Source organism: Salmo trutta, chromosome 8 (genome assembly GCF_901001165.1).
Source record: "Salmo trutta chromosome 8, fSalTru1.1, whole genome shotgun sequence".
Classification (NCBI taxonomy): Eukaryota; Metazoa; Chordata; class Actinopteri; order Salmoniformes; family Salmonidae; genus Salmo; species Salmo trutta.
The window spans coordinates 39441532-39456152 of NC_042964.1; the positions used below are offsets into that span (position 1 = coordinate 39441532).

At 40.6% G+C, this 14621-nt stretch overlaps 2 protein-coding genes and 2 non-coding genes across 5 annotated transcripts; 1 reads left to right on the top strand and 3 right to left on the bottom strand.

The window, feature by feature from the left end:
* Positions 1-2128: 2128 nt before the first annotated feature.
* Positions 2129-6167, bottom strand: LOC115198883 (ankyrin repeat domain-containing protein 16-like; the record flags this gene model as incomplete). Its single annotated transcript, XM_029761277.1, has 6 exons — positions 2129-2551; positions 4979-5057; positions 5159-5320; positions 5537-5645; positions 5828-5870; positions 5978-6167. Coding segments are annotated over 6 exons (750 nt in total), but the record flags the coding sequence as incomplete, so codon positions are not given.
* Positions 6168-6389: 222 nt separating this feature from the next.
* Positions 6390-6477, bottom strand: trnay-gua (transfer RNA tyrosine (anticodon GUA)). Its single transcript is given in 2 exon segments — positions 6390-6425; positions 6441-6477. It is a non-coding gene; the product is annotated as a tRNA-Tyr (tRNA).
* A 501-nt stretch (positions 6478-6978) lies between these two features.
* On the bottom strand, positions 6979-7066 carry trnay-gua (transfer RNA tyrosine (anticodon GUA)). The gene is given in 2 exon segments: positions 6979-7014; positions 7030-7066. It is a non-coding gene; the product is annotated as a tRNA-Tyr (tRNA).
* Positions 7067-8246: 1180 nt separating this feature from the next.
* On the top strand, positions 8247-14548 carry glt8d2 (glycosyltransferase 8 domain containing 2). Of its 2 annotated transcripts, XM_029761274.1 has the most exons (10): positions 8247-8357; positions 10593-10635; positions 11601-11699; positions 12191-12392; positions 12593-12710; positions 12847-12931; positions 13030-13142; positions 13394-13560; positions 13773-13885; positions 14050-14548. In XM_029761274.1, the coding sequence occupies exons 2-10, from the start codon at positions 10617-10619 to the stop codon at positions 14226-14228; spliced, it is 1095 nt and encodes a 364-aa protein (XP_029617134.1). In that variant the 5' UTR covers positions 8247-8357; positions 10593-10616; the 3' UTR covers positions 14229-14548. The 2 variants fall into 2 exon arrangements, with proteins under 2 accessions (XP_029617134.1, XP_029617136.1); XM_029761276.1 differs by lacking the exon at positions 11601-11699.
* The last annotated feature ends 73 nt before the right edge of the window (positions 14549-14621 follow it).

Here is a 14621-nt window from a genome sequence, read left to right on the forward strand (position 1 = left end):
TTCCGCTTCACTGTAGGGGAGGAGCCTATAGTCTTCTGTCAGTAACGGTAACATTTCTCCAATTTCTGGGTATTGATAATGAATCGATTATGTATTTATCAATGGGCATTTCCTTTAATATATTTTTCATAAGAATCGTGATCTTATTCATCTTGTAATTTGTAAAAGTCTACTGTAGCTACCGTACTCCACCACCTGCCTATGCTGTGACATTGTCTTTAGCCACATTATACGGAGTATGTATGTTCTCTCCCGTGTGTGTGTATGTGTTATGCATAGATTACTTTCCTGGATGGACTGGATCCAGTCCACATTGCATCCTTAGTTTGCTTTGGTGAGTCAGTAGGTCAGGTGACAAACCCACACAATCATAACATATACACTCCCCTAATCCTTTCTTTAATCCTTCATATTCCAAGCTGCCGCATGGTATTATGTATAACAACATATGCAGTGCCTTCAGAAAATATTCACAACAATTAACTTTTTCCACATTTTGTTGTGTTACAGCCTAAATTTAAAGTGGATTAAATTGTGATTTTTTTTATCACTGGCCTACACACTACTGAACATTTTACTAATTAATAAAAAATGAAAATTAATTGTCTTGAGTCAATAAGTATTCAACCCCTTTGTTATGGCAAGTCTAAATAATTTCAGGAGTAAAAATGTGCTTAACAAGTCACATAATAAGTTGCAAGGACTCACTCTGTGTGCAATAATATTGTTTAACAAGATTTTTGAATGACTACTTCATCTCTGTTCCTCAGTCAAGCAGTGAATTTCAAACACAGATTCAACCACAAAGACCAGGGATGTGTTCCAATGTCTCGCAAAGAAGGACACCTATTGGTAGGAGAAAAATAAAATAGACATTGAATTTCCCTTTGAGCATGGTGAAGTTATTAATTAAACTGTGGATGGTGTATCAATGCACTCAGCCACTACAAAGAGCCAGCAGCATACCACCCTGCATCCCACTGCTGGCTTGCCTCTGAAGTCAACCAGGCTTAGTCCTGGACAGTTCCTGGATGGGAGACCAGATGCTCTAGAAGTGGTGTTGGAGGTGTAGGCTGGAGGCACTAAAGTAAACGTTTGTGATGGAACATTTTATGTTTGTGGTTTTCTAATAACCAATTTCTGTGTTCATGCAAGTGACTGATTGAACGAATCCTCACCATTAGTATCTGCAATTTGGCAGTACGCCCAGAACCTTGTTTTGAGAAAGGGATATCTCTGTTTCAAGGTCTCAGCTTTGTCAAAAGAAGCCTTGTGAGGTACTGGTCTGTCACATGCATGACCCAGTATTGGTCGGTCATATGAATGAAGCAAACGTTAATGATGAATGAATTATGAATGATGAATAAGCTAAATCATGCAAATATAACTTGTATGTATATAAGAGAACTAACCGGACTGCCCCGGGTAGAGCTCCTGATTGACATGTGTACTTGGTGCATTGAGTTGGTTGGAACCTCTCCAGCATTCTGATAATAAAGAATGATTCATTTAAGAATGACTTTGAGTGTTCCTGTAAAGAATTTCCACAACAAAAGCAATTCACTTTTTGTCCTGAATAACAAAGTGTTATGTTTGGGGCAAATCCAAAACAACATATCACTTACGACCACTCTTCATATTTTCAAGCATGGTGGTGGTTGCATCATGTTAAAAGAAACGGAATAGAGCTAAGCACAGGAAAAATCCTAGCGGAAAACCTGGTTCAGTCTACTTTCCAACAGACACTAGGAGACAAATTCACCTTTCAGCAGGACAATAACCTAAAACACAAGGCCAAATATACACTCGAGTTGCTTACCAAGACAACATTTAATGTACCTGAGAGGCCTTGTATCAGTTCTGACAGAAATCAGCTTGGAAATCTATGGCAAGACTTGAAAATGGCTGTCTAGCAATGATCAACAATCAACTTGACAGAGCTTAAAGAATTTTCAAATATTGTACAATCTAGGTGTGCAAAGCTCTTAGAAACGTACCCAGAAAGACTCACAGCTGTAATCGCTGACAAATGTGATTCTAACATGTATTGACTCAGGGATTTGATGGCTTATCTACTCATCTATTCATGATATATCCTATATTTTTTTAATTTATTTTATTTTACAAATGTTTGAATATTTCTTCCACTTTTGACATTGGAGTATTTTGTTTAGATCATTGACAAAAAAACAACAATTAAATCAATTTTAATCCCACGTTTTAACACTACAAAATGTGGAAAAAGTAAAAGGGTGTGAATATTTTCTGAAGGCACTGTATTGGTTTCATCCCCATCAACAAAATCCACACAGAAAGAAATTATATGAAGTTATTATTCTGCCATCCAGAATACCATTAATGTCTATAATTTATTGATTCTCCATTCAGACAGTAGTTGATGTCAAATCACATTCAAACACTCTGAGCACGTCTGTTTTTTTGGCAAGCTGTTCAGCAGTAGTGCCCAAGGCATCCACCACATCTACTAGCCCCAGCTGTAGGAGTGTCCTGACCGCTTCTGCATGCTGCCCTGTACACGCCATATGAAGAGCTGGGGACGCACAGAGAGATACAGGCAGTAGATTCATGAATCAATGTCAGATACTTGCTGGCGCAGAGATCTGCACAGTGCACACACAGGGTAGAGGTCTTCACGGGTCCAACAGACCCAAAATTCCGAGATCCAACCAAGATCTGAGACAAAAATTTGGGTCCTGGGTTGGATCTCGGAATTTTGGGTCTGTCAGGACCCACATTTTTGTCTCAGATCTGGGTCGGATCTGATATAATTGCCACGCGTCTCGGGTATGTGCAATTTAAATTGATTTTCTGACTGGATCCGTCCTCTGTTAATTTAATGTGTGTGAGGTGATGAGAACTGAACGAGCTTGTAGCTTAGGTCCAGCTGAAACTGATTACGGCTGCTCCCCTCACATGCGCGAAAGGAGTCTTGGACTAGGCTACTGTTGATTGCTAAGATGGAGGCCTTTTTCATTAAAGTAAAATGAAAGTTAGAGGAGAAATAGTATAGTGAAAAGAAGGCGACAACGGGAATGTCCTCAGGGACAAGTTTTAATATTGTAGTTGACAAAGATGAGAAGAAAGTTGGCTTGCAACTCGCTATTCAGGTTTGATGCAATTTTTGAAAATGTATTTAATTATTTTTGTATTTATTATCATTTGTTTTAGAATTATTCATATTATTGTATATCATTATTTTTGTAGGCCTGTTAAAGAATCTAAACCAGTTCTTTAAATATGCAAAAAGTGTTTTGTTTCATTATGTTGAGACATTTATGTTGGCTAAATTAAGTTTACTGTCTTTTTTAACTTTGTACTCCGTATTTAGTTTAATATAGGTTAAAAGTTGGCCTGTTGTAAAATAAATAGCTTTAGCCTATTGCTATCATTTGATGGGTAGTTGCTACAATATAGGCCTAGTCTGTTCAAAACGTTTGTAAAGGTTTAAACCAGTTCTTTAAATATGACAAGTTTTTTTTGTTGCCAAATGAAGTTCCATCTGACAAGTATAAAGAAATGCATGTCAGTGTTGGGAACATGGCGCCAGCATATCTCTATCTTTCTCTCTTGGGCTAGGCCTAAGCTTTTCTTCCTTTATATATATTTTCATAATATCATACAGTGGACATCTAGGCCTGTATGCCTGCAATGCCCTGACGCATTTAGCGCTCAAATCTCCAACAGCTAAACGGTGAGGTGGACAGTTAATGTTTGAGGACAGTAAAACCCCCCCAAAAAAATAGGCTATTAAGTTTTGAATATGCTAGCCATCGAAACACAACAAATCGTTTTTTGGTAATTTGTTATAGGCAGTTTTTATGGACACGTAGGGCCTAACTGTGGATCATTTTGCCAATATCACTATTTTATTGATGGAGCTGGCAGCGCCCAGTCTGAGGTTTCTTTCTCTCTCTCTTATCTGAACAGGTTTTTTAAAAATTACTTTATGCATATCAGATCGGGTGGGAAAGCCCCAGATCCATTTTGGAACGGGTCCAACTTTCTGGACCTGTGATTTCCCCTAACACAGGGTGCCCGAGGACACGATTCAATGACCTGCATTCAAGATCAACTGTACCTGTGACTACAGAGTGTTTTGATTGGTTTGTGGTTTGAGAATTGGGTCTAGTGCCAGAACTACATGCATACGCTAGACAGAAGTTATGTAATTAGAATGCATCCTGTTCCCTGTATTATGTCAACTTACATTTCCTGTTTTTCTTGTTGCACAAATTCAGATTTGGCCTCCAAACAGTTGTTTTGATTAAAGTATATTGCTACAAGCAAAGTGCAATTATCATAATGTATGATTATAAAGCATTTAGCCTCTACAGCTGGGGTTCCCTAACTTTTTCACTCTTCCAGCATTGGGAAACATCCCGCACCTCCCCTGTGTGCACGTGCCATGTCTATTTCTGTGGACACAAGCACTGTTTATGATACAAACTGTTCACACCCCTCTTGTTGGTAGAGAGAATTATGCAGGTTTAAAGCTTATTTTGTGCAATTCTACACATGTTGTCATGGGGTGCAAAGAAAACTTAGCAGTCTTAAAGCTAATTCTCTTGCAATTCTATACATTCTCCCATGTCTAATGTGGATTCATGTGATATTTCAGTGGATAAAAATTACAAAAATATATATGCGCTAAAAAACCTAAATAAAGAAACGTTAGCTGACATGGGCTAGTTGATCTGAACGTTTCTGACAAGTTATAAATAGCTCTCTAAGATATGCAATGACTAACATGACAAGAGGAACTGATGATGCACTACCCAATTTTGAAATTACATCTTGTTCATTCTACTATTACAACTTTCAGTTTAAAGCCGGATTGAGTTCCTTTAAAAAATTTAACATTTTTTAATAATATACTTTTTTTTCGGGGGGGGGGGACCCACATGCCCCCCTTGCCGACCCCTCGCCCCACAGTTTGGGAACCACTTCTCTACAGTACCTGTTTTTCCCTTTTTGTCCCTGACGTGAAGATCTGTTCCTAATGTGAGGAGTGCTTTGATTGTGCCTGTGTGGCCCTCCTGAAAATATAAAATATCAAGCATGATATAATATTATGCACACAATTTGTCTTTATGTACAGGATAAGCCTGATAATAGACGTTTACCGAATTGAGCTAACCTTGGCAGCGTAGTGTAGGGAGGTGAGCTGCATGTCAGTGGCTGTCTGGTTCATGTCCACTCCGAGGTCCCTCACAAGGAACTCTAGCGCCTCCTCCTGGGCTGTGACCACAACATGGTGCACCGGCTGGGCCCCCAGGATGTCTGCTGCAGTCGGAGAGGCCTGTGTGACACACGAGAATACAAGTATATACAGGTCAGTATCTTATTCAATGTCCAGGGGTACTGGAGTGGCTGAGGTGGATTAATTTTCTCAAGGGGACTATGGTGGAATTAAGTGAGGTACAGACAAGCTGGGGTTTTTTGGTGCAAATTTCAGTTATCTCAGATATGTTTTGATAGATGGAAATGTTATTTTCCCCCAGAGTCTCCAGTATACCTGATGCTTCTCCAGCAGTAGTTTGGCCACAGATATGTGTCCGTTCCTCACTGTGTCCATAAAGGGAGTGACCCCACAGCTGTCCCTGCCATCCGGAACATAACCACACCTGCAAACAGAGAAGTGAGGGTCAGTTAGCACTACACCCACACACACTTACACATGATCACATTAACACACAGAGCCTCAACACTGACACTCTAACATGCCTTCTCACAAGTATGTAAATCCTCTGAGACATATCCTAATTCATACCTCCTCTCACACACACACAAACATAGACAAACACACCTCTGTACCAAGATGCTGACCACTTCTTCACAGCCGTGCATTGCTGTAGGAACAGAGAATAGACAAAGTGATATTTTATGCATATTGTTCAAAATACCTGGGAATATGTTCAGACCTGTGACATGTCTGATTTGTTAGCACAGAGATTACCTGCAGTGTGCAGAGGAGTCCTCCGCTTCTTGCTCTCTGTCCTCCAGACTTCCAGGTTGGCCAGTAGGAGGTGCTGTATGACCGCTGGGTCTCCCTTCCTGCAGGAGATGTGGAAGGAGTTCCAGCCGTCCTTGTTCTTCAGCATGGGGTCGGCCTCGTGGGACAGTAGTTCCTGGATCATACCCAGGTTTCATACCCAGGCCATCATCATCCTGAAAGTAGAGGTAGGTCACAATGGTGGATCAGAGTTGCACATAATTGTTTTTATTGTGCAATACATATATATTTGTTTGGACTCACCCTCCCACACTAATTTTGTGTAGTATTTAATGATTAGTTATGTTCATAGTAGTGTGTTGATAATGGTATACAATGCAGGCACGGTGTTATTACATGGAACTATTAAAACATTTCCTTCGAGCCGGATTTGAACCAGCGACCTAAGGATCTCAGCAGTTAGCCTCTACAGTCCTCCGCTCTACCAACTGAGCTATCGAAGGCAGATGTAGGCTGTGAGAAAAAGCAGGACCGTATTCGTTCGTAAACATGGTAGCAAAACGTTTAGCAATTGAAAAAAAATGAGCCTCTCTTATTTGACAAATTCTGGTGGTCCTTCCCCGTTTCGGGCCGATTGCTTCCATTTGCTCTCTAATGAATATGACTCTGGTCATTCAATTAATAAATATGATAAATTGAAACCAGAACTTTAATTGAATCTTAGAACAACTTATTTGTTATTTATGACACACACACACACACACACAAAGTCACCACTGTTGTTACTATTTATTATTAATATATACTTATGCTGCTATACCAAGTTACTTCTCACTTTGTTTATTCTATTGTGTACATCTCACAACGAGTTTTATAACGTTCTTCTTCTACTTGCTGTTATTTTCAGACATGGCATTTGATTCTTAATTGATAATGCACTGCATTGTTGAGGAGAGTTTGCGATTAAGCATTCATGCACATGACATGGGCCGTCGAAAAAAAATTCCTTCGAGCCGGATTTGAACCAGCGACCTAAGGATTTCAGCATTTAGCCTCTACAGTCCTCCGCTCTACCAACTGAGCTATCGAAGGGGGTTAAATCACTACGGAAAAAATGTGTTTTTCAATACATGCTATCCTAATAGAGACTTCAAAATCTAAAACTTCTTTGATATTGTTTTCTAAATGTTTGCACATGACATGCGTGTTAATGTATGTCTCACCAATCAGCCTTTTTTAAGCAGTCTACTATGGTTCCTTCAGTGAGCAGATAGCTCAAACACTCCCCCTGTCCCATGGACGAAGCTTCAAGCAGAGCTCTTTTGTAGTCGGTATTGTACAGCTCTATGTCTATCCCAATCTCTTTGACTAAAATTTGCACAATGTCGGGCGGCATAATGCAACAATGTATCACCCGATTTCCCGAAATGTTTTTTGTTGAAAAATTGTGCAGCAATGTTGCCAAGTAATTTTTTTAAGCGTGCACAATTCACCATTCTGGGTAAGCTTGATTAAATATGTCAATGTCTTCTCATCATCCATTGAACATATACATGTAATAAAGTTCACTATTTGACACAGTTTAAACTGCTAAAATAGCTTGATGCTGTATCTGATCAGAAGCTAGGGGTTGCATGGTGACAAGTAGGTTAAATTGTTGGTCAACCAAAAGCCTACACATTTCAATTGAGTTCTACTGTACTTTTTACCTTAAAAACGAAAAAGATAGAAAATGTGAACTTAATACCTGACAATAATACGTAAAAGAAATGCACAACACTGTTCTACCATAGGCTATGGGCTAAAACAGCTTGTAGCAAGTTCAGCAAAAAAATCGGTAATACTCTGATTGTCCAGTAGGGTTTGCAGAATTGTGCACTGGGGCTTGTAGTTTTTGATAGTCATTACTCTCAAAATTTTGAATGATGATGCATAGGTTGGGTTTATTACATTTGATTGATTTAGACTTTGTAAATAACCTCTTCTTGCAATGGTAGTTGCCACAAATTATATAGGCCTATATAGTAAAGTTATTCAGTTGTAGGCCTATAGATCTACTTTTCTTTTTACAATAGGCTAAAACATGTAAAGGTAAAATATTTTTAAAAAACATGCATCCAATGAGAAATAATTTAGGAAGCACAGTTTTTATTGTGGAGTGTAATGCAATCTCGGTAATTATCTACAAGAAGGCATGTGGCCCCCGCGGAGCTTTCCATGGGTGAACAAGATGAGGCACATCTGGAAAGAACTTCCTGAATTTTTTTTATTTTTTGTCAAATTGAGTGGGTGAAGGAGCTTCTCTTTGTAGCATTTATTCAAGACCATGCGCAGAGACCGGTGGATACTTTACCGGTGAGAATAATTGTGGCACTTTTTCCCGGTAAGTTCATTTATTTTATGACACATTGTTGAATGAAGAGTTTTGCTTTGATAGTGTGCGTTGTTGTGCATAGCTTGCATTGCTCTAAAGCTAGAATAGGAGACACACCTTTTTAAGAACGTAATATTCATACATTTTTTAAATCATTATCATAATCTATGTGTGACGCATTGAGTAGATTGCTATAGGTTCAGCTGATATTTTTATTTATTTAATTTGTGCAATTGTTACATAAACCAATGTAATGCTACTGTATTTCCTAGGTTGGATATCCCAAATGTAGTTGCCCATAATGAAAAAAAACAACATATGCTTTCCATGTAAAAGGTGTGCAACATTGCAGCAACTAGACTACTTAGGAGCCTACTTGATGGTCCATTATCATAGTTGAGGCAGCCTGTGTGGTTATGAAGCCAGACTATTGTTGTATGGTTTTCTTTATGTGGCGGTAGCAGAGGCTGAGTGTAAAATAACAGTTGGCACTGACTTCTTTGACACCTTGAATGACGGTTCACTTTTGTGAAGAACTTTGCATTTCATTTACCAGAACAGACAGTAAAATATTTGTCTAAAGAGGATTCCCTAGTTCTTCTATATGTTTTGATGAACTCAATCCACAAATGAACACAATTCAAACTCTGTCACCCTTTTTTATGTTATTGTTGTATAAGAGCGGAAATTGGACAAGGGCGCAAAACACTTCACCTCATGGGTATTTTACAAACACTAAAAAACATTACCAAGTAATTTATACTGGCACAGTTTTGGATAGTGATGCTTTCTACGGAGGAGAACTTGCCCAGAAAATCTGTCTGCAGCATATGTGAAAAGTCTGAACTAATACACATACTAGTATTGCCATCTGACATCAATGGAGTGGCAGTATTTTCTCTGAAAATGGGCAGAAGAGTACAGTACAAAACTAGCTGAACTAGATTTTGTTTGATTATCCAGCGCCAAACAGAACACAGCTTGTGATGTCACTTTTATTGACTGTTTATAGAGTAGTTTACATCTCAACTCTCTACTGTTTACTTACACATTACATCCAAAAGAGACAGAGGGTGAGAGAGATGGAGAGACATCAGTGTCGAGAGAGTTAGAATTTAAGCAAAAGAAATAGAGGGATAGAAAGATAGCCTCCAGGGAGAGACAGACAAAAGCTTACTGAAAAATGCCACTAGGAAGGAAGCACCAAGAGTCTTTTCAAAACCAGATCCACATGCGTGCTGAGCCATGTATGTCACAGAGAGAAACAGTACAGTATGTACTGTATACTACATTAGATATAACTGTATTAGCCAACACCTTGGGCTACAGTATAGTATACATTTACCATACTGATAAAGTAATATAGAGAGTGACCAGTAACAAAAGTCATGACATACAATTGTCATGTCTGTACTGTTCTGCAGTTGCAGTGTGTGGACTATCATACCGTGTAGCGTATGTGATCATCATGACGTAAACATGATAACGTTGCAGGATCTTTATTTCCATCAGCAAATGTTTCACTGGAAACAGACTAGGGTGCAGGTAGCCTAGCGATTAGAGCATTGAGCCAGAGCCAGTAAACGAAAGGTTGCTAGTTCAAATCTCTGAGCTGACAAGGTGAAAAATTGGTCCATGTGCCGTTGAGCAAGGCACTTAACCCTAATTGCTCCAGGGGTGCTGGACAATGGTGACCCTGGCTGTGACCCCACTCCTCAAGGGTGGCTCAGGGGACATGAAATAGGACATTTTATATTAAAAACCTGTTGGTCTCAACATTTATTTTTCTTAACTGTACCCCCGAACACTTTTCACTCTGCCCGAAGTACTCCGTCTTTTGCCCCCTCATCTGCAAACAATCATTAGGCTTATGTTCTTATGACTCTTCCTAAGTGCCTCCTGTGGATAGGTGAGGTACCCTGAGGGGTAATGGTAAACAACTCAGGCTCATGTGAATCCCAATATTAAACTATTAGTGTTGGTTTGGAGGTATGTTTGTCAGAGGGGTTTTCCTGTATTTAACAGCTGTGGTGAGGACTGTGTCTATCTGAGAGGACTGCCAGATCTTGTTCGGGAGCACCTCTGGGAAGGATTTATGTCTGTGAAGACACCCTTCTGGATCCTCAACTGTGCACCAATGCCAAAGAATATGGCAGTCCCTCCCTCGCTTACTCTTAGTCTATTTGTCTTGGTGTCTGTCTGCCTTTGAATCTCACTGCTTTCTGCTTCTCGCTGTCTTTTCAGATGTGGCTGGAAGAAACATGAACAATGGCTCTTTTGAGGAAAAGTGAGTGACCACAGGATGTTGTAATAGCCCTTGCCTATACAAGTTTTTACATCATTACTTTTTCATATATATTCAATGAGTAATAAAACGTGGTTGCATGTAAATAATGGGTTTTGCTCCACTCTTGTAAACGTGGTGGCTGTAGCAGGGATCAGTGTAGCCATGGTAAAGCACAACCCCCCCCCAGATTCCTCTGGAGTATACTTTGCCTCAGCTGAGTTGGAACGCTTCCAACACCTCCATAAATTATGTTTGAGACTCTCTCTCTCTCTCTCTCTCTGTGTGTTGCCATTCCCAAAATGTTCCTCAACACTGATGAGGTAACCAGGAAAGTGAGCCCGTAAAAGAGTCCCATTTCATCATCTCAGTCCTCTGTTGTTCACATTCAATACATGATGCAACCATTAAAGGATTTTTAATTAGTGTCCACAACAGTTGTGCCTTGTTCTACACCCTTATTTTCTACAGCCTATACTTTACTTAGAAAGTTAACAGATGCCTTTACTCAAACCACACAAACAGTTGATTTCTGGCACAGACTACAGCTGGCAGCCTGGTTCTTTACATTTTCCAGAAGAGAAGCAATATTTTAATGACTGTTTAGTTATTGTTGAGGCAGACAGTTTAGGTCATCCAGGGGTGAATGTATCAGCACTCAGGTTGACACATGGTTGAGGTGTGTGGATAGGAAGAGAAGGACCGGTGTAACTATTTTATTAGTTAGAATTAGTCGTGGCACCTGGAGGATGAGTGGTAAAAAAATGAGAGGTTTTGATAGGGTACAGATGAGAGTCATGTTTGAGTATCTCAGTACTATGTGATCTGCCATGATTGGATACGAGGTGACAGCATTATAGTGGAAACTGTGCTTAAGTTGAACTGATCCAGTTTGGAAGGACTTCTGCTTCAGTTCGCTTGCATCTGACTTTATAGAATGGTCCCTTTCTCTCTCTGCTGTGTCACAGTAAACCATATCCTGCTCATGATGCTGGTTCTCATAGTGTGTCTACTCCTGCACAGTAAGCTGTTCAGAGGCCCGTCTCGGCCCAAACTCAAACGCACAGGTAATTCCCCCCAGCTTCTTTCTAACAGGTGAGAAAAGGTCCCACTCCAAAGACACGCTGACCTGAGAGCCAGGTGCATTCCACAGCAAGAGAAGGAAACTAGGACTTGGCAGGACAAGAACAGCAGTTGGCACGAGGCTATATGAATGCCTGTTGATTTAAAAATAAGAATTTCCTTTTCCGCTTATGGTATAGCTTTTAGGGGGCAAATTACTTTGCAATTGAAATAGTTGTAATAGACTTTAAAAATAGATGTGATTACTTTTGGTATTTTATTAGGATCCCCATTAGCTGTTACAAAGCAGCAGCTAATCTTCCTGGGGTCCACACAAAACATGAACCACAATACAGAACATCATTATACAAGAACAGCTCAAGGACAGAACTACATACATTTTTAAAAAGGCACACGTAGCCTACTTATCAATGCATACACAAACTATCTAGGTCAAACTTGACCAAGCCCAAACTGGTTGAACTTCCCCTCACAGAAACCAGGAAGGACCCAGAGCGTGCACCCAAAGTTCCTGTGGAGAAGGCTGCGGAGGGAGAGGATGACATCCCAGTGGTCATCTGTGCTGCGGAGGAACGAATGGGCGGAGCCATGGCAACCATCAACAGCATCTATAGCAACACAGATGCCAGCGTGTTCTTCTATATTGTCACTCTTCGTGATGCCATCAAGCTGACAAGGTGTTTCACACTAATCGCTCCCCTTCCACTGCTTGCTATGTAGCAATTTCAGTTCCTAGTTCCAACCCAGGATGTTTTAATTAACTGGTTATCTGAATTGTTTCAATAAAGGCCTAGAAAAGGATAACTGAGAAATGACTTTTGAATGGAGTGAGTTTAACGGTCATTATATTCCTTTGTCTTCATGTGTGTCTTCATAGACAGTACATAGTGAAGACCAAGCTGAAGGGAATCAAGTATAAGATTCTAGAGTTCAACCCCATGGTTCTGAAAGGGAAGGTGAAACCAGACTCCTCCCGACCAGACCTGCTGCATCCAGTGAGTACACACACACACACACACACACACACACACACACACACACACACACACTCACACAAGCACCCACATAGGAACTAATTATAACCTAACCACAGTCACTGTCCCTAAAGTCCCCGCTTTGATTGTTTTGCAGCTGAACTTTGTACGCTTTTACTTGCCGCTCCTTGATATCAGCCACAAGAGGGTGATCTACTTAGACGACGATGTAATTGTGCAAGGTACAGAAATGTGTCCTTTGCCATTCAGTCCAGTTTTGAGCTGTAGTTGAGATAAAATGGGTGCCTGTATTTTCAGTATTTACATTCACTAATGACAGGTGACATCAAGGACCTGTACCATACCAAGTTGGAGAAAGGCCATGCTGCTGCCTTCGCCACAGACTGTGACCTGCCCTCCACCCACGAGATGGTGCGCAGCGTGGGCATGCAGGTCAGTGTCATTTTTTTGCCACGAGAGGTTATTGTTTGCCAAAATAAGTTCAGAGGCACCTCTGTTACAATCAATCCCGGTAAAGGACAATATGTTTTACTTAAGTTTATCCTATACCCAGCCAAGAAGATAATCTCTAATTCCCTTTTGAAATAACTTGACAAGCGGTCTCATTGTTTACTCAGCATTGATCTATCAGTTTGTCTCCGATTCTCAAATCAAATTCCTTCCCTATTGACCCTGTCTCCCAGACAACGTACATGGGCTTCCTGGACTACAGGAAACAGGAAGTGAGAGACCTGGGGATCAACCCCAGCGACTGCTCCTTCAACCCTGGGGTGTTTGTGGCCGACATTGGAGAGTGGAAGAAACAGAAGATCACCAAACAGCTGGAGAACTGGATGCAGGAGAACTTAAAGTGAGTAGAGAAGTATGTTTGACCTGTGATCAGATCTTTCCACATAACCCCTAAACTGACCTGAACCCATAAGAAATTAACCCTGCTGTCTATTATAATAATAAATAGATATTCCTATGAAAGCTTACTATTACTTCTATTTCATTTGAATATCATGATTAGAGAAATTAAATAAAAAGTCTACTTTGTGATGCTCTCCTCTCTTCCACTAGGAAAAACATATACAGCAGTGCCATGGCAGGGGGTGTGGCAACTCCTCCTATGCTGATCGTGTTCCATGACAAATACACAATCATCGATCCTCTGTGGCACGTTCGACACCTGGGTGAGATCGCCTCACCTTGATGACATCACCACACCTCGTACATAGCACAGCAGAACCATGTATAGAGACTTATGGCTCTGGTACACAGGCCTAGGTGTTATAATGTAGGATAGAGCCACTTCTAGAGGCTGATTTACTGTGTATTCTGTTTTCTTTTCCTATAGGCTGGAGCCCAGACGCCCGCTACTCTGAGACCTTCCTCCAGGGGGCACACCTGCTGCACTGGAACGGCCGCTTCAAGCCCTGGGACTACCCCTGTGTCCACCTGGACCTGTGGGAGAAGTGGTTCATCCCAGATCCCACCGGGAAATTCTCGTTGGTACGGCCCGAGGGCAAAATCTGAGGGGTGTTTAACAGATGGTTGTGTAGGGGGATGTCTGGCATTTCAGACTGTGAATGGAGGCTGTGAACAGTAAATATTGTGGAGGCTTCTTTCTGATAACTCCTATTGCTCTTTTAACATCTTTTGCGATGGTATTTCTTTGAAGGTTCCTATCAAAACGTCTTCAAGAACTCCACGCCAGACATGTACAGAATCAAGCTGTATCAAAAATGTATGTCAAGGTTGTGAGATGAGTGAGCATAATTGTATTGATTGTTTTGAAACTCAGCAAGCAATGTGATCTCTTTAAAGCTTTTTCCTGAATAAAACGCTGGAGATTTTACTGTGGAAAGTCAATTGGCTGACTACGGGCTAATAAAGAACAGAAATGACAGGTAAAAAGACACCACAGGT

What these genes read in the sequence shown, in the direction of transcription:
- glt8d2 (XM_029761274.1), top strand. An exon ending in TGCGCAGCGTGGGCATGCAG is followed by an intron (nt 13,143 to 13,393) that starts GTCAGTGTCATT and finishes CCTGTCTCCCAG; the next exon opens with ACAACGTACATGGGCTTCCT. An exon ending in GTGGCACGTTCGACACCTGG is followed by an intron (nt 13,886 to 14,049) that starts GTGAGATCGCCT and finishes CTTTTCCTATAG; the next exon opens with GCTGGAGCCCAGACGCCCGC.